Source organism: Perca flavescens, chromosome 23 (genome assembly GCF_004354835.1).
Source record: "Perca flavescens isolate YP-PL-M2 chromosome 23, PFLA_1.0, whole genome shotgun sequence".
Taxonomy (NCBI): domain Eukaryota; kingdom Metazoa; phylum Chordata; class Actinopteri; order Perciformes; family Percidae; genus Perca; species Perca flavescens.
This window is the reverse complement of record NC_041353.1, coordinates 16,243,494-16,262,627: the sequence shown is the minus strand read 5'-3', so window position 1 is coordinate 16,262,627 and position 19,134 is coordinate 16,243,494. Positions and strand designations below refer to the sequence as shown.

Here is a 19,134-nt window from a genome sequence, read left to right as displayed (position 1 = left end):
GCAACGTCCAGTGAATAACTTGAGGCTGGAGAAAAATGCTGACTATTTCAAGTAGGCCTATTGCTAAAATAATGTGTCAACATTAGTTGAATATAAAACATGCTGTAAAATTCCTTCATAATATGTGATCCAAGTAGGTGCACACTGGTATTATTACACAAAATTTAGAAAATGACATGTAGAAATGTTATACTCTATTGCCATGGGAGCAAAAGGCATTATCTTTCATGAATCGCATTTGTTTTGTAGTTTAGTGTCGTCCTCTTTTATTACAAACGTCATCTTCCATAATGCATTTCGCAGGGTATTCTGCTTTATGTAGAAATTCAGTCACTTTATCTATTGTGACTGCTTTTCAGCTAAATGAAATGCATATGTCAATGTTTTTATTGTTTCCCCCCATGTTGATTAACGTTTTGTTAAATGTCACGTGTGGACTATGATGAGATAGTTAGCAGAACTGCAAGGACCACAATGCATTTGGACATAGTCTCTCCTCCGCTCACATCCGCTAGACTCGCTATTTGTGTTGGAAAAAGGACTTAGTGAAACTGCAGCGATGTCAGTCCAGGTTGTGGCAGCGAAAATGGCAGAGGTCGAACTCAAAGACGTCCCCACTGTCAAAGATTCACCGGCTGGTTCCCCGATGACACCGACCTCGGAGGGCAAGACCCTCGTCAGAAGCGACCCGCACGAGGCCGGTTCCTCTGCTGCTGCGTCCCCTACAGCGGAGCCCTCCGCGAAAGCCGGGGAAGACAGCCTGGGTTTGCTCAACCCGAACCCCGCGAAGATGCCACAGGCGTCGGCTATGAAGCGGACGGACCCGCAGCAGAACGGTGGAGAGGCTTTTGTCAACCGTGACGGTACAGTTGCTGAGGCTCCGCGGATGAAAAAGGCGAGTGAGACATTTTCTCCATAGCTACTAACGTTGTATCCACTAGCTATGTTACTGGACCACCACTAAGCACTTCGCCGATATGAAAGCTCCCTGGGAAAGCTTGCATTGCCATTGTGTGGCAATGCTAACAGGCTAGCTGGTCCCAAAGCTGATTCAGCGGTGTCCTTTAACGCTTTTAATAATGGTCTGCGATGCTAATAACACTGTAGAGGGTGCAATAAGGTCTAAACACTGTTTTAAAAATAGGTGTAACGTTACCCGTTTAATTTATGCTGACGTAGCTTAATATTTAGGACATGAAGTCAGTAACGTTAGCACAAAAGTGTCCAACTGTTCTCACAAGTTTTGTGGAGATTGGGTGTTGCTATTCTCATTGAAAACATAACGTTAGCGCACATATATTTTTTGTTGCTTTGTGGATGTGTGTCTATTAAAAACTATCATGCGCAACAACAATAACTTGCATAATACACGATATGAGTCTATCTAAAATAAGCAGTGGCAAGCACTTTAATGAAGCATAATAGTTACAGTCTTCGCAAATTTGATTTTAATAATTAAAGTTTTTGCTGGGTCAACAACAACAACAAAAATGACAATTTATTAACTTCCACTCTTAGGAGGACCCGATTGCAGCTCGGTGATATCAAATAATGTAGCTATGGTTGTTTTCAGTAAGAGCTTACAGTAGTTATTTTATTAGGCAAACATTTTTGAAGTAGCTAGCTAGTTGAGTTGGATACAGTAGAATACACGTTATTGTGCTGGTGCTGGTGTGTGTCCCTAAGTCACAGACTGCTTTAACTTTTTGCATCAGCTAGGTAGGTTTAATGATCTTTGCTCCTGGCTTGACCCCAGGTTAGTCATTTTTTATTTAGATTAGATTCAGTCTTGAATAATGAAGATATTCACAGTTCATTGTTTAAAATAAATGCCATGGCCATGCCAATCTTGGTTTGATTAATGCCACACAAGGTGTGTGATCTAACTCCGACATAACAGTAGTCTGTAATCTCTGACCCCAGCGCCCTCCTGTCACCTAGTTCTCAAGCCTGATTTAGCCTTTAGAGCACCTTACTTCAGTGAAGGGAGTTCCTGACCTTGTGGCTTAATTCAGGGGTTGGGACTGACTTAGCATGTGTTTTCCTTGGCAAGCAAGGATCCAAAAACTGGTTTGCTGTGGTTATGAGTGACCTAAATGCGTCTTATCTTTTTATGTCTTACAAAGTCTTGATTAGGATAAAAGTGGATATGAGAGGGCAAGGTTCATGGAAAAAAACAATTTTTGATAAGGGATCCTTTGAGGAAGCTTTCAGCTCTATCCCTTTTTTGGTCAGAGTTTTATTATGAACCGTTGGCAGTGATTTATAGTCTATGGTATACTCCAGTGCACTTCATCAGGGACAGTTAGATTCAGGAATTTATTTTAGATATGTGTTCCTAACAAGCCCAGTGCTAAAAAGTTTGGTTTCGAAAAGGGCTTTACTCAGTGTGTTGACCAGTTTGTGCTCCCCATTTCACATCAATGCAAAATACTTACTAGATTTTTCACTATGAGCTATATATGAGGCTAGATATCATCTTACATTTTGGATATTGTAATTATAAGTAAGTATAGTGATGTAATTTTCTGAACTTGGCAGACTGTTCTAGTTGTTCTTTACCCACTTAATAATTTTATCCACTGATGATTATTTACCTCAAATCTAATTGCGTAAATATTTTGTGAAAGCACCAATTGTCAACCCTACAATATCGTCTCGATATCGAGGTATTTGGTCAAAAATATTGTAATATTTGATTTTCTCCCAGCTCTACTGTGAACCTTTTGAGATGGAAAACCAAAATGTTGGTTGATTGTCAGGGTGAAACCTAATAGGGAAAGAACAAGTTGGACAGGATACACTCACCACCACCCACACCCACTACTACGCATTGACAATGATCCTGTCCCATTGGACAACCACTAAGGAACCCCGATAGAGGACCCTAAAGGCAGAGAGCTGGATAGTACAGTCACATTGTGAGAATTGACTGCGAATTGACGACAGCGCAGAGCAGATTGCTTTATGTACCTCAGACTGTCACAGCAACAAGGCATATGGAAGTAAAGCAGCGTCTGTGCCCACTGTCTGATCCACATTTGGGGTACAGCCCAAAACTGAATGTATCGGACAGCAACAGCCAGATCTGGATTATTGATATACTGCAGACCCATTTTGCATACACGGCAATGGTACAAAAAGTTAATTTCCAAAATGCTTTGTTGATTTTATTTAGTAAAAAATATCATGATCAATAGTTTATCATGAATTATCTCTTAGACTAGTTTCTTTATTTTATGTGTAGTCTGTCATTGACAAAATGTACTTGTAAAAAAGTAGCATAAAAGTTGTGTTTAATCTATACCTACTTTTTATGGTTCTCTAAGGCTAAATGTTTTTGACAATTGCAAAGTATTTTATGTTGAAATAAAACTTAGTTTGTTATAGTTGGTAGAAGCTGTAGGCTCTATATTTTTTATTTGGGACCCAATGTAGTCACTCTGTACATATTTAATAATAAAAACAGTGATCATTTTTATGTTGTTAAATTAATGAGAAGAGTGATGTGTAGGATATTCCCTGTCTCTGTAATCCATTTGAATTAAAAAAGATCATGTTGATGTAAAGAGGAACTGTACAACAGGGATCATTATAACCAAAGAGGGGGCATCTCTTTTTAGGATCAAAGGTTGCTTATATTTTTTTATTTTATGCAGAGACCAGTAAGCTTAAGTAATGGATAATAAACACTCTAAATACATTGGGGAAGATATCCATCCATTATATTATTTTTAAATATTCACTGCATTTGTCTGATCAACAACTTTAGTGTATATCCACTGGGACGGAAGATTGCCTCCAGCTTATTTATAGATCACAAGGCATAGTGGGTCTTATGGCCCATTGCATTATAGATATACAGCCACAGCCTGGCCTCGCACATCTGATGAATTCTGCTTGCCCGGTGCTGTAAATGGTAAGTGAAGCAGTGGGGGTGATGAAAGTATGTATGCAGGCAGCAGTGTTGACTGACTGACTCATTGGATGACTGGATATCTTTTAATCCATGCCTTTATCATGTCGTCACATGATGGGATTAAAAGGCCAGCTCTCTGTTGTAGATGGGCCCAGATGTAAGCTTTGAGGACGGATGAGTTTCATTGTAACCCACATGGTTTGGCACGAATATGTCCAGCTTCTGGCAAGTCCTGGATGATGCCTCCTATGGAAAGAGAAGTAAACTGGCAAATAGTTGTGCAGGCAGCAGGCCTAGTTGCTGGCATGGCCACAGTTTGTGGCTATTGGTTAAGGCTGTGGCAAGCCTTGTTTTAGTCTTCTATTAGGTCAGTAGGGTCACCTGCCTGAGTGGCTATACTGAAGCCTTATTTGAAGAAGATGGCTTACGTGTTTGGCACACTGACCAAACGGAAGACTTTTCACCTTGCAAGCCATCATAGTACTGACTAAAACGATTCTCCCCCTGACCTTTTGACATTTGCCATTGACCAAACCTCCTAACCGGTTTTAGGAAAGCATGCATCACAATATTTTTGAATGAATCCAGGGAATGGTGTGTTAGTAAGGTCATCCCTCTCTGATATAATATGTCACCAACTAAGATGGTGTTTCTGGTAGTGCTCACTGGTAAACAGGCTTACTGTGACCTGTGGCTGCTCTACTTGGGAAGAGAGCTGTGTGGAACAAGAGGTTATGTATTCACAAAGATGTTGTGGGGTTTGATGCAATGCTCCACTTTCTCCAGTCTGATTCTGCATTTGCATCAATTCCACCTTCTCTGCTTTAGTGGCCCATTGGAAGCCTTTTTGGGAACCTATTATGTATTGCATTTGGTGTTGCCCAAATGTAACCCCTAAGCATTTGTATTGATGACACTTTCTTTTTGTCTGATCCAGCTGGCCAAGTTGCTTTACTACAATGATTTCATTGTGGTGGGATAGGTGGGCAGGCAAGCAAGTATTTTTTAATTTTCTTTATTTATACAGGTAATCTCATTGAGACACATGGTCTCATTCTCAAGAGAGACCTGTTTGGGACAATACAACAACAATCAGTTACAAGTATAACTTGTTGAACCCATTGGAGCCAAAGGTAAATGGTTAATGAAGAAATTAAGATAACCGATGGCCACTGTGTGCAGCTTGTTCTGTAGCCAGTTTGCTTATTAGTTTCATTCATATTCTCATGACTATGCCTGTACAAAGTTATCTACTAGTAAAGGATAAGACGTCATTTTTAGCATTCTCATCTTCATGCAAGGTTATTGGGCCTCTTCATTTGCTGGCGGCTGTCCTGGGCTGTAAAAAAGAACATGTCGCTTTCCTTCTCCTATGCCCTCTAATTTGTGAGTCACCACAGAGAGTGAGCTGGTCCGTATGTACAGTGGTAATCGCATGCACCTTCCCAGAGGATCCTGTCTGCTTTTTCAGAGACTAAATGTGGTCATAGCCTATTCCTAGTCTTTTAGTGGTTTTGAGAATATCTACTTCAACAATGTGCAGAAATCACCTGAATGAAATCAGTCTCTTGGACTGTATGTGAACTTGTGTAACTGTGACCTTTTTATAGTAATTAACATTTAGAGTGGCTGTATTTGTCAACATCAGAATAGAGACCATCACAAAGGTGCAGGCTTTTTAATTTTGCCGCTAGAAAACTGGGGCCATGATTGAGGTTGACATGTCATACCTGATCGGTTTCTCCTTGTCCACACAACACAAATATAAAAGTTATACATTTTAGTTTCAGAAGTACACAATGACATTTTAATGTGGATGGAAGGCCAATAGATATTCATGGCATTAAAAAGCAAGGCATCTGGAGTCACGGTTAGTATACCAGCATTTGCCAGCTGCAGACCATAAGTGTCTACAAACAGGCATGCACGCATCCTTTTGCTGTGTGTTGACACGGGGAATGTGGAACCATGCTGTGAAGTCTGAGAAATGCCCTGAGTAAGAGCGAAGGAGAGAAAGGGAGCATTGGATCCAAATCCAGCCACCCCTCAGTCTTCCACTCTTTTTTTTTTTTTTTTTTTTTTTTTTTTTTTTTTTACATTGGATCTTAAGCTCAAAGGAAAAATGGACTGGTCAGTTGGACTGTCCTAATCCAACCCCAAACTCTGATCCCTAATTTGTGGCGATTACAAGCCAGGGTTTTACTGAAAGCATTGCAGTTGCCACAACATATACAGTATATCCACTTTGTTCTTGGACAAACGTACAATAGGTCTATCATGACTGTCACATTTTAAACAATTTATTTGTGATGGAGGAATCAAAAGATTGATGCTGATGTATCGTAGTGGGAATTGAACCCAGATCTCCCACACCAAAGGCATGTATCATATCCACTGCGTCATCATCCACCAGCATACAGGACGAGGATGTTTAATGTATTTGAGAGTGGTATGTGCGAGCTGGACTAGAAAACGGTTAAAGAACGCAGACCTGACCCACTTAAACTTCCCCTCCTCAAATATAATACGGTTATAATTATTATCTTTCAAATTTAATTTATGTAAAAACTGGTTTTAATTCCAGCTTAAATTACAGAATTTTTGTCATATGGATATCTTTAAAATTTTACACGGCCAGTTAAAGAGGGCCTTTCTTCTTTAAGAGTAACATTTAATATTGTTTTGGTAACTAAGTGACCGGAGTTTGCCCTAAAGCTCCTGCTATCTCTGTCCAGCCCTGTAATATATTAAACGCTGCTGTGCTGGTCATTGTGCCGACAGGAGCTTTCATTGGCTGTTGGAGGATAGCAAGTAGGTTTGACCATTGTCAGAGGTCACTGGCAGGGTTGCCGGGGAAGCATAGAGGATGAGGGACAGACCGTGACCCCGGTGGCGGGGGGGACAACTACGTAGAATAGGTGCAGCTTTTACAAGTTTGTCTGAGTACATACCTTGGGTGTCGGTGATTTATTGATGATCAGTTCAATCAAGAATAGAACATGTCTTGGCAGTATTTATACATCCTTTGTAATGTTATTTATTTATGCAATGGGTGTATTATTGTTCCTTTTGTGGCTGTGACATTAGCATTTTAGTTAATCTAATCTTTGTATTGCATAGTAATAGGGACATTCTGTTCACCCCATCATTGTGTACTTGATCAAAGTGGCCATTTCAAATTATATATGGGCTTTAGCACCTGAACTGCTGCAAAGGATTGACCATATCTACCAGATAATCAGTGGGTGGGCAGTATTGTTTTAACTATGTAGGAAAACCTTCTGTAAACCTAAAGAAATGGAGAGCTCTATGTCTGGACTACTGTGAAACTCTACCAGGCAGCAGAACAAGAAATCTGTCTTAAAATAAATTCAGTGGTGCTGTTGTGTAATTTTGCATGTCTTAGCTGCCTCTGCCACTCATGGAACAGGGTGTGTATTTGGCCAGCTTTGCTGTCAGTGCACTTAGCCATGGTTTATTGCCGTTTTTAATGAGTGAAACCATGATTCATCTTCTTGATCTTTCTCTGGTGCTCTCGCTCTCCTCTTTCTCAAATTACCAAATCATAACACTTTTTGCTTCTTCTCCCCCTCCAGTGTTTCCAACTCTTCCAAAAAAAAAAAAAAAAAAAAAGTACTAGCTAGCACTAGCTCCAAAGGTTGCTAAAAGTCGCAAGATGATGATATGCATATTGGTGACAACACTGTGCATAATTTGCATAAAGCTCAGTGTTTGTGTCGTCTTGACTGCCTGCACGTGACGCAAGGGGAGAGGGAGAGACCCTGTGCTGTTGGCGGTAGAGCCTAGACTAGCTAGTCATGTTTTCAAAATAAAGTTGCTAAGAGGGTCTGAAAAATGTAGGGAGAAAGACGCCAAGTTGTCGACACGTCTCCCCTCTGTTTCTGCTGGTGTTGTTTGCCTTAAACCAAAACTCATAGCTTACTCCTCTGTCTGAGTTACAAACTACACCAGCTTCAGGACACCACTTCCTCTGTTGTTTTGGAGCCCGTCTAGCTTTCTCACGTCTAGCTTTCTCACAGTCTCGTTGTGTTTATGTGCTGTGTGTATCCTGTAAATCTCAGCACCACACAGCAAAAGCATGTGTGAGATCACACCTCCCTAACCATCTTCATCCGTGCCACAGATGCCAACTTAGGAAACGGACTGTTGGTACTTTAAGCCAGTTTGAGTTTCTCTCACCCCCAGGGTGCCAAATAGTGATCTCTTCATCGCTGTCCAGACGGGATGTTCTACCAGCTACATTGCTTGAGTGTTGCATGAATTGGATTTTCACAATTCAATTTTTTTTTTTTTAAAAGGCAAATATTTATTTGGCACGTCAGCCTCCTAACACCTCAACACTTTTCTGACACAGTATCAACATCTGAGTAAACCTATAGTAATAAAAAGTTAAGTAAGTTAAAAGTTCTGTCCAGTTGTTAAAGGCGACTGCTTTCATTCTGTAATTCGGTAAGGTATGCTACTAATACTACTAGCTGTATATGTGTGTTGTCAATGCTCATGTACTGTAAACGCATGATCACACAAGTATGCCCTTGTGTGTTGGAGTGCCACTGACTGTGTTCAGATGTGCCTTTGCTATCAAGCAAACCTATTATATTAGCTTTTAATTAATTCTATTGAAATCAACCCATCTTCAAATGTTGATGCAATTTGCTAAATGTCAGAGACATTTGTCTTTTGGCCAGTAGCTCCTATAATGACCATATCAGACCTTTTGTGATATTTCCAAACAAAAGGTCATTAATAGTTACCTTGACATTAAGGTGGTGTAGCTGTCCACTGCAGTGTTGAAAAAATTAACACTTTTACTCTACCAGCTAGCGCCTGTGTATGAATTCTGTCGGTTTCTGCCATTACACCGCATGTTTGCTTTACCTGTATATTGTTTCCAAATATACCTATATGATTTAAGCTGTCTTACTAAGCAGTGCCGTACTAGACATGCCAAAGTCAATTTTCACACTCAATGTATTGGAGTCCAAACCCCAATAAGGCAGAGAATAGAGTAGCTTTGCTCTGGTTTCTGGCAGTTGGCTCTTGGGTTTTAGCATTTGGTGCTCTGTTTTTTTTGCTGGTATTGGCAGTGCTTGTGCCTGTGATTCCCTGCTTGCCATTAATTTCCTGCCTCGTCATCACAGCTTGCTATCAGTGAGCGTGTAGAGCTCATTGAGTTACACATCTTTCCATCCAAAGGATTTTTACAAGGCTCAGATTCTTGGAACAGCGAAGTAATGAAGGGGAAAGGGAGAGCACTCACTTTTCCTAGAACCTGTGTGTATGAAAGAAGTCAGCATAGTGTGAAATTTTAAACCCCTTGGCTTATTTACTATTGAATAGGTCATTGAGCCACAACCCAGTTGATGGGTGTATGTGTGCCCACTAACCCACAGTGTTGAGTTTACATGAGGATCAGTAGAAAGTAGTGCACATTAACACTGAACTGGCTATGCGGCATGACGAGGAATGCAGCTCCAAACTCAAGCACTGCATGCGAACAAAGGGCCAATATTGTGTTCAAAAAGTGCTGCCTCACAAAAGGGCCTTCACAAAGCCTGAAATGAACCCCCACTCACCCATCCGTCTGCACTGCTTCCTATTAGTCAGGCCAAACCACCAACCCCTGGCAGACAGAGGAGATAGCTGTTTAGTAGGGGTGTAACGATGCACGTATTCGCATTGAACTGTTCGGTACGAGGCTTTTGATTAGGTACACATTACAAACCAAACGATTCGTTGGACTTATCCTATTTCATTTAGGAAAAAAAAGAGCTTAAATTGTGTGAAATATAATGTTCTCAGTGCCGCTGCACTCAACAAGGCAGCCCAAACGATGTAACGTGCAACGTGCTGTCTGCCACTCCCAAAGAAAAACACTCTACTCCAGTCAGGCATGCTACGCTGAACTAGCTCGTTGCAATATGGCTAGTAATGAGATAGAGAATTAATGAGACCAGTATTAGAAGATACTCCAATAACCAACAGGTCTGGCGTTTGGAGCCACTTTGGTTTCCCTGTAAGTTATGAAGGTGATGGCAAGAGAGTGGTGGATAAAAAAAACAACGGTATGTCGCATCTGCTACACAAGAGTAGGCTACACCATTGGGAATACTACAACCATGGCAACTCATTTACGCCAACATCACCTCAGTGTGTCAATAACTGGAACTAGACAAAAACAAGAAGCAACACACGCGCTACAAACTATCCCCGCAGCATTTAAGCAGCAATTTCCAACTGATTTCAAACAGGGCAAAAGACATTGATTGGTACGTTTATAGCCACGGATATGAGATTCTACTCTGTAGAGGAAAACGCAGGTTTGACAAACATGGCTAAAGTAATTGAGCCCCGTTACATTATTCCTTCATGAGCCCATTTCAGCCAGACGGCCATTCCTGCTTTGTACAAAAAAACAAAAGCCCAAATAGAGAACCAATTGTCCGAAGCACCAGCTGTTGCTCTGACAGCAGACGGCTGGACATCAAGGGCTACACCAAGCTACCTGACTGTAATGTGTATATATCAGTCCTTCCAGAAGAGTGTGTGTGTGTGTGTGTGTGTGTGTGTGTGTGTGTGTGTGTGTGTGTGTGTGTGTGTGTGTGTGTGTGTGTGTGTGTGTGTGTGTGTGTGTGTGTGTGTGTGTGTGTGTGTGTGTGTGTACACACTCCAGAAGATGGGTCAAGTATAGCTCTGTCATTGTTCAAAGTAAAAAATGATCATACTTTGTTAGTTTTAATAAATGAAAAATTTGTAAAAATCAATTAGATTTCTCTGGCATTTCTTTCTTTTTGCTGTATCGAAAATGGTCCGAAACGCGACACCACAAAAATAACAAATCCATCCTAATAACTGATTGCTTCACACTACTAATTAAACATAGATGATTGACACCATAATTGGTTTGTTCAAAAATAAACCAGCATTTGTGTCTGTGTGCCTTTTTTGATATACCTTCCCCACTGGGAGAGAAGGCTATTTTTTGGCATTTCAAGAAGAGTGGAAAAAGAAGAAACGCAAACCTGCAATTCCAGAAACAAACCGCTTGTTTATTTATTTTTAGCCTTTTGTTGCTGTTAAATCTTAAGGTCTATGGTTTTGATTTTAAGCTTAGGTAAGGTTTCATTTAGCTTAGTGACTGGCATTAAAAATCCATTTGTTCAATGCAGTGAAAGGATTTAACTCTTCAGAGCTAGAGTGGTTTAAAAAAAGTGACCAATATGATGATGGGTAAATGGATGAGTGGATGGATTGCTACATACATGCATACATACATACATAGATACATACAGTCGATATAGCTTGTTGTTTAATTCACGTAAAAGCTGCTGCTTTGTTGATCCACCATTGACTCAAATATCATCTACTGTATGCTGTAATGCGTTTCCTCTCAGATTTGAGAGCCACATAGAGTGGGAAACAATAGCTTTTTTAAACGATCTGATCAATACTAATCCTGATCACTGTCATCAGATGCGATCGCTGAGCCTTGGGGCTCCAAACTGTGCCCTAGTTTGGTCTACATGGGCAACAAGGTGTGTGTGTGTGTGTGTGTGTGTGTGTTAAAATGAAGATAATACAATAATTTGTAGGAATTTTAAAACATGTAGCCGACCTAGTTATAAAACAATCTTAAATAAATTATGAAACCAAACAAAATGTTCAAATAGCCTATAATGTATTAATGACATTTCCTGGCAACAGTGGAAATTGAGCATTTTGAAACCAGAATCCTTTTAATTTGTCCTTGAATGAAATGTGAAGCCTGCAGTCTTGGCACTTTTCCTCCACTCAGTGGCAGATAAAAAGGGAAAGGCATGTGAACGAGAAGAACAAAGTTACAGAAAGGCCATAGTGTGTTGGCTGTTCTACCCCCTCTGTTAAGAAGTAGGTAGGGTTTAATCTGTCACTAAGCCCCATCATTCATTGCCTGTTCTCCTCTAGTATCAGTGTCCCTGGCTTTCACAGTGACTATCAGACCATATCAGACGGACAAGGATTGTTCTGGTGGGCAATGCTCAGTGTTGACTCTGCATACTTTCCATAGTTTATAGCAGCACTGGGATTATTGGTGGCTGTAGCGGTCAATGTTTTAGATTTCAAATTGTGATTCTCATCTACAGTTCTTGGACTCGCTGGAAATAAATCTTTAATATAACATTTAAGGTGCTAATTTGTGTTGTGTGTTAACTGCATGGCTTTAGGGATAGCAGTGGCGGCTGGTCCACCATTTTGGTCCAGACTGCAATCCATCCAGTAGTTGTTAAGATATTTCAATGGAATTTTGTACATTCCTATTCCCCACATGATGTATCCCTCTGACTTTGTTGATCCCATGACTTTTCCTTTAGCGGCACCATGAGGTTGACGTTTGTTGTGTTTTAGTGACATATCTCCACAACTGTTTGCTGAATTGCCATAATATTTGATGGAGGCATTAATTTTCCCCTCAGAATGAGTTGCAATTGATCACATGTGTGATCCCGTAGCTTTCCATATTTGCCATAGTCGGGTCCAAACTGTTATATATCTGTTACTCGGGTTTATGACTAAATACATGCAAAACCTAAAACCTTCCCACCATTACCCTCAGTTGTACTTTTTTGTTTGGTGCAATTGTTAGCATTCTAACCTGCTACGATAGTAAACATGTTTAACATTATCACTACTAAACATCAGCATGGTGGCATTATTAATGTGTGCATGTTAGCAATATGACATGGCTGTAGACGTCTTTGTTGCTTGCTCATGTTTTATTGTATTTATTTCAAAACATGGGTTGTCTAAATGCAACTGGTGCAGAATTGATTTGGTTTATGATTCAAATGGATTTGAGAAATGAATCAAGATTGTAATTGTCACAACAAATTGTGCAGCTCTACTCTTCCCATAACAGAAATTTGTTAAACGTGACCACCAGTTTGTCAAGCAGCAGGTACTTGTGCTGTAAGCCCTTCATCTGTATAATGTATCCTTGTGTTCTTTCACATGGTATATGCTGAGGCTGGAAGTAGGGTTCAGAGTGAAAGAGCAGTGGATGACTTCCTCTGGTGCTGCTAGTGACGTGGCTGAGTGTAGTGAAGCCTGTGTTGGCACGAAGCCTCTTGCAATATATAGTGTGTGTGTGTGTGTGTGTGTGGGCACGTGTTAGGCAACTGGAAATTGCGTGTAGGCTCAGAAACTGCCAAGTGTATGCATGGTAATGGGTGCGTGTGACTCGTGAGTGTATGCGAGCCATTATTTACAGTCTGAGCACTTGCCAGTATATATAAATCATCAGGACCCATTCTTACATCACAGCCACCCTCAGGGCAGCACTTTGATACACACACTCGTATACACCACCTCAGACTGCTTCCTCCTTGCTTTTTCTTCCTTCTATTGGTCAGAGTGGTCAGAAAGACTTTACTATTGGATGAGTAGAGTGTAATTGAGCCACGATTGGAGCAGCCACCTTCCCTTTCAGGATTTTCTTGTACTCATGCTCTGGTGTCCTACCTTTTTTTTTTTTTTATTTCCTGTCCCTCTTTCAGTCTCTCTCTGTGCACACATACTTGCTAGCAGCCTGTTGTATCTCATATGTTGCATCTGTCTTATAACTAATTGCATGTACGTGTAGTCCAGTAGTGGGACACACCACCAATATTGAGCCTAATATGAAAATGGTACGTCTAGGTCATAACAGCTGGCTACCATATCCCATCTGTACTTGTGAACGTTACACAGAGGCTTCCGCTGACAGGCATAAATAAGTAATCTGTGCATGCGCCTGTAAAGATGTGTTGATCTTGTAGTCGGTGTTTCTTTTCTTTGCTGCTCTCTTTGAGCATGAGCTCTGCTTTTACTGGCCTGTCCATCCCTCCTTCTGCGTGGCTGCCAGAGCTTCACGACTACACAGTCGTTTCACTAAAAGCCAGGCCTCTATGCCAGAGTTGTACGCCTGTTTTTGTGTCTGTCCCACAAAGTGTCTGGTCTTTCCTGCTCCTGGCTTTTTCCAGGAGCAATTGTTTCCACACGAAATCTTAAAACCCTCTTTCTCACCACTGAGTCAGTGCAGGAGAATTTCAGTTTGACAGAGAAGCTTCTCATTATGAAAACAAAGGTGACTCCATTGCTTGCATGGGTTTGTAATATGTTAGACAGTAACTTGCCTTGTGACTCAAAGTGTCAGTGACACGCAAAATTGGGCATAGAGAGCCGAAATCACGGCCCTTCCTGTGGACCTCATGGGACCTTAATTTGGAAAAAATATGAACAAGAGTTAATGGAGAGAGAATTATTTTTTGATCCCGTTTGAATTGAGCCATGGATTACAAATATGTTCGTCAATTTAAAAGAGAATATTTCAACCAAAGAAAGTCTCAGTTAGCCGTAGGTTTGTAGGTTGGTCATACTGTATGACCACTTAGTTTAGTGTGAAACCGCTCCGTGAACTAGCTACATCTCTCGTCTCACACAATTTACGTCCCCTAGCTTGATGCTAAACTTGCTCGCTAGCTTAGCTCTGTTCCACAACACATGTAACGTTATCTTACCTGATGTGTTTTATCCAGTGAAGTGTTTTCAGCAGATAAGCAAAAGAACAAGTAAGATCCTCTGCTCATTTGAGTAACGTACTTCAACAGTTTAACAACAAACCGAGACTTTCTTCGGTTGAAAAATTATCTTCTAAATTGACGAACATCATATTTGTAATTCATGGCTCAATTCAAACGGATAAAAAAGTAATTATCTCTCCATTTTTTTTCTTTTTTTTTAAAGATAGGTCCCATTGGCCGGAAGTAGAAGGGAATGACTTCGGCTCTCTATTACTCAGACATAAGGTGAACATGGGTGATAAACATGCACATTGCCCCCCTGCTGGCCAATTATATTTAATGTTTGTGTTATGTCGTGAATGTGAAAATGAACTGCTAGCTCCTCTGTCAGCTCTAGCCACTGAAAAGAAATAAGCTGAGAAATCAGGCCAATTACAAAAGCTGGTCAGTCTAACATCATATTGCCTGAGCTCATTACTATTCATGAGCTCGCCCAGTTGCGCTGGGTAAAGGATGCTGATAGCCAGGCTCTGATTGGCTAGCTGTTAGCCAATTCGAGTCAAGCCGCTTAGCTCGTTGAATATAATTGAGAACTGGCACAAATCGAGCGTCTTCCTGCAGGCTTTCTATACAACGCTAGAATGGCTTGAAACAATGTAACCAAGGCATTTCTTCCATGGTAGAACTTCAGACATTACCACAAAGTAATGAAATACGTGTGGCAGGGCACCTTTTTAAGTGTTGCCCAGTTACGCGTGCAATGCAGCCATCCCGTAAGTAAAAATTAATTTAACTTTTAAGGCGAGGAACAAGAAGTGAGTTATCTGTATGTGTGAAAACAGCTTTATCTTGCATATCGGGTTTTTTTTTGTGTGCGTGGAATATATATAGCATAATTATACAATTTTGTCATTCTTTCAGCGTGAGTTAAATCAGAGGGCACTATATCACAGGCTAGCTGGAATTGTGTTTTGATCTAGCTTCAGTTAGGGAGGCAAGGGAGTTGTGAAAACAGTGCAACTGTGTGTGCGTGAGATGGAAAGACAGAAAAAGGAAAGCATAGGCAGCTCTGTTTTTTTGCTATTCTATTTTCGTTTTTCTTGTACACAAGCACAGTAGTAATCCAGGAATAGCAGTTGAAAGCACAGAGAAACACATTTACAGTCAACAACTCTTTGATGTGCCATCCAACGGCTTCCTGAAAACATGCACACAATAAACTGTGGTCTACTTTCCATTCGGTTAAGTTGTATAAGGGCGAGTCTTGTGGCAGCAAGAGAGATGAAAAGGAGGAGGGAAAAGAATGAAATGACTAAATTGAAGGGAGAAGAAAGCACAAACAAGTACATGTCCTTCACAGAGTGCTGTGTGTGGGAGATCTGAACAACTAGACATCTGTTGCTTTGTCCAGCAGCCTGTCATACATGTCTAAGAGACAGCTAAACAAAAAGGACTCTGCTGCTTTAAGAGCCAAGGTGCCTTGACTGCTGCCAATTAATTCTTTGCACTTCGCTTCTGATAAAAGAATGACACATTGCTATTTCTTTGTACCCCAGGAGTAAGCACTTTGTTGTGATTGCCAACAAGCCTCTGTGTGTGTTTTTGTGTATATTGGTGCGGGCATGTACATGTCAATAGGAGTTATAGTCCAACACAATATATTGATGGTACAAAAAAAGCATGCCATGTTTTTGTTAAAGGGTTGCCAAGTCATTTGTGTCTAATGGAATACAGTGTTTTTGGAACTTGACAATACTTGGGAATAAAAGTCAGTTGTTTGTGCTTCCTGTGAATCTTAATGAGCAATACTAATTTGCTGGAATAACCCTTTCAATGCGTAGTAATTAACTATACAGGGCTTTGAAAAGCGCTTACCCCTTCTTAGAGACTTTGATAGAAATAGGTTACATTTTTATATATACGAGTATTTTTTTTTAAGATTATTTTTTGGGGCATTTTAGGCCTTTATTTATAGGACAGCTGAAGACATGAAATGGCAAAGAGAGGGGGAATGACATGCAACAAAGGGCCACAGGTTGGAGTCGAACCCGTGGCCGCTGCATCGAGGAATAAACCTCTGTATATGGACGCGCTCTCTATCAGGAGAGCTACCCAGGCGCCCTGATATATATAGTATTTTATGTGCATGGTCATTTTTGTTTTCACACTTCTTGGTATAATCTTTTTTGCATCTCCTTTTAGAGGATTTTGGAGAGTTGTATGCCTGTATTTGTCTATAAATTACTCCAGGCTGACAGAAGCACTTTTAAGATCCTCTTTTCCTCTCCCTGCAGTCTTTTCTTATGCCATCACTCCCTTTCCCAGGCCTTTTGGCAGACAATATCCAAACCTAAAGCTATTAAAAGCCCATTGATTTGAGAGTACCCCTCCTTGCACTTAGCCGATCTCCTCTTCTCTGCCTGTGTGTTCTCGTTTTAACTTTGTTTAGTCATGATCCGCTTTTCTACTGCTAGCAGCACATGGACCCTTGGCCTGACACCCAGCCAGGCTCGATGGAAAAGCATTAAAGCCAAGTTTGTCTTCCAGGAACTGTGACAGCTGTCTTAGTAGTGTCTGTTGTCTTTAAATAAAAAAAATAAAAAACCTTCTCGACCTGAATACATCTCCACTAATTACTTGCTGGTTAAAGGACACTCTCTTACAATTAGGCTTTGCTTCAGAATGAATTGCATATCTCTATATCTGGATAGAAAACATATCACAAGCCTATCTGAACAACTTGTTGCCAACACAATCATTATTCCGTCACCGATACGGACTTTGTGTCTGTCTGGTTAAATAAGATTTCCTGGACAATGCTAGCGTTCCAGAACGGAGCAGACGTTGACACAACACCTAACCTATTTAAGTAGCAAATCAAGTTTTCAGTTCAAATGGGTGACCCATATATCACCGGTACATTGTGTTTTGGTTTTGGTCCAATGCACCTGACTGATTCAGTCTTGATAAAGGGCGTGTATCTTATTCAGCACTTTTTTCCCACTGCTATCTGATTGAACAGAAATTTTGGTCATTTGCATGACAAAAGCCTGCTTGAATATTAATGTGATGCCAAAGATGTGATTTGTCATTTCCCAGTAATGATCACTCCCATTTAAAATGACATTTTTAAAATCTCTTTATGTGATTAATCAGTTTTTAGATGATGGCCGACTAAGATAACTTATTAGCTTGCACAGCAGCTCGAACCAAACCAATCAGCGGCCGGTTTGAAGCTACTGGCAGCTACGGGCAAGGCTGGTAATCACTGGCACATGAAAGACAGATGATTCCAGATGGCCAGGTATTTTTAGTAAGTGCCTGCCCATTTCCAAGGATGGCTTCTCAGTAACAAACAGTTTAGCTAGCCAGTTTTTTTTTTTTTTTTTTTTTTTTTATTGCAATTATGTCTAACGGTTGTCCCCTGTGAAATAAATATTAAGTATACGTGAACTGAAGAATGCTAAGTTTTTTCACACCATTTGTTGTTTTAAAATCAATGCCAAGAAAATATTTATAATAGGCACCCAAATACATTTGTGTCAAGATGAATAATTAATACAGAAAATACACAAACCAGAATGATAAATAGGTTTTGTTTTTTAATGCGCAGTCCTGGCACATATACCCATTTGGTGTGTGTTGCCAGCGATGGAGGCTGGGTTCCCCCAGAGGGGAGCAGCAATGAAGAGGTAAACAGCTGGCTTCCCAGTGGGCATGATGGAGAACAATTCCCTTCGCTCCTTTGTTTTATTTAAAAAAAAAATTTTTTTTTAAAGATTATAATTTGGGCTTTTTATGGCCTTTTAATCGATAGGGCAGCTTGAAGACAGGAAAGGGGAGAGATGGGGGGATGACATGCAGCAGAAGGCCACAGGTAGGATTCCAACCACAAAGCTGAGAAACATAAATCCTGAGTAGTAAAGTCATAGACCGACCCCCTCCACCCCCGCCCCCCCAGGTCCTGTAAATCTTATTCAATGTTAAATGTTAATAGCTTTTAAAATGTGCCAAGGTGCTTAACCAACTCCTCAAAATGTCTTTGGACTGTGATTAGTAGTGCTATGAATATCAGCGTCCTAACAACCTTACTTTACCAGCATCATCTCATGACTCTGCAGAAAGCTTGTTCAGTTGGACAGAAGGAGAAAATACCACAATGTGCTCTATATTTTTCTCTGTTGGATGTCTTTGTTCATATTGAATTGAGTTATAGAAAAAAAGCTTCACTGCCATAATGGAAGGATCACAGCTGTTTTTCTCAATCAGGGAATCACTCTCACTCACTCACTCAGGCGAGGTCTCTCAAATTCAGTTTTGTCTCTGTGGACAATGGATGGAGGAGGGTTGAATGATGCAGCCTTGGATGGTCCATGGTAGCTCTTTGAGCTGAAGGCCTACAAATAGTAGACAGCTGTCTTAAGGTGCTGACACACCAAGGAGATTATCGGCCGTTGGACAGTCTGGCGAGGTCAGTGACTCGAGTCTGTTCGGCGTGTCCCGTGCCGTCGTCCATCTGAGGGGCTGTCGGCCTTCATTTTGGCCGACCTGACACGTTCAGTCGGAGGCAGGGCAGTCGGGACTCACCCGGAAATGGCGAGCGGAATGACGTGACTAGAGTCTCTCAAAATCTGACGAAAATCTTTTAAACTGACC

The 19,134-nt window shown here is 40.8% G+C and overlaps 1 protein-coding gene across 1 annotated transcript in view; it reads left to right on the top strand.

The window, feature by feature from the left end:
• The first annotated feature begins 453 nt into the window (after positions 1-453).
• The window catches only part of ahcyl2b (adenosylhomocysteinase like 2b), a 41,184-nt gene continuing 22,503 nt past the window's right edge, over positions 454-19,134 (top strand). The window contains exon 1 of the mRNA XM_028571148.1: positions 454-895. Coding sequence (XP_028426949.1) covers positions 560-895 — 336 coding nt within the window. The 5' untranslated portion in view covers positions 454-559. The remainder of the gene's footprint in view (positions 896-19,134) is intronic.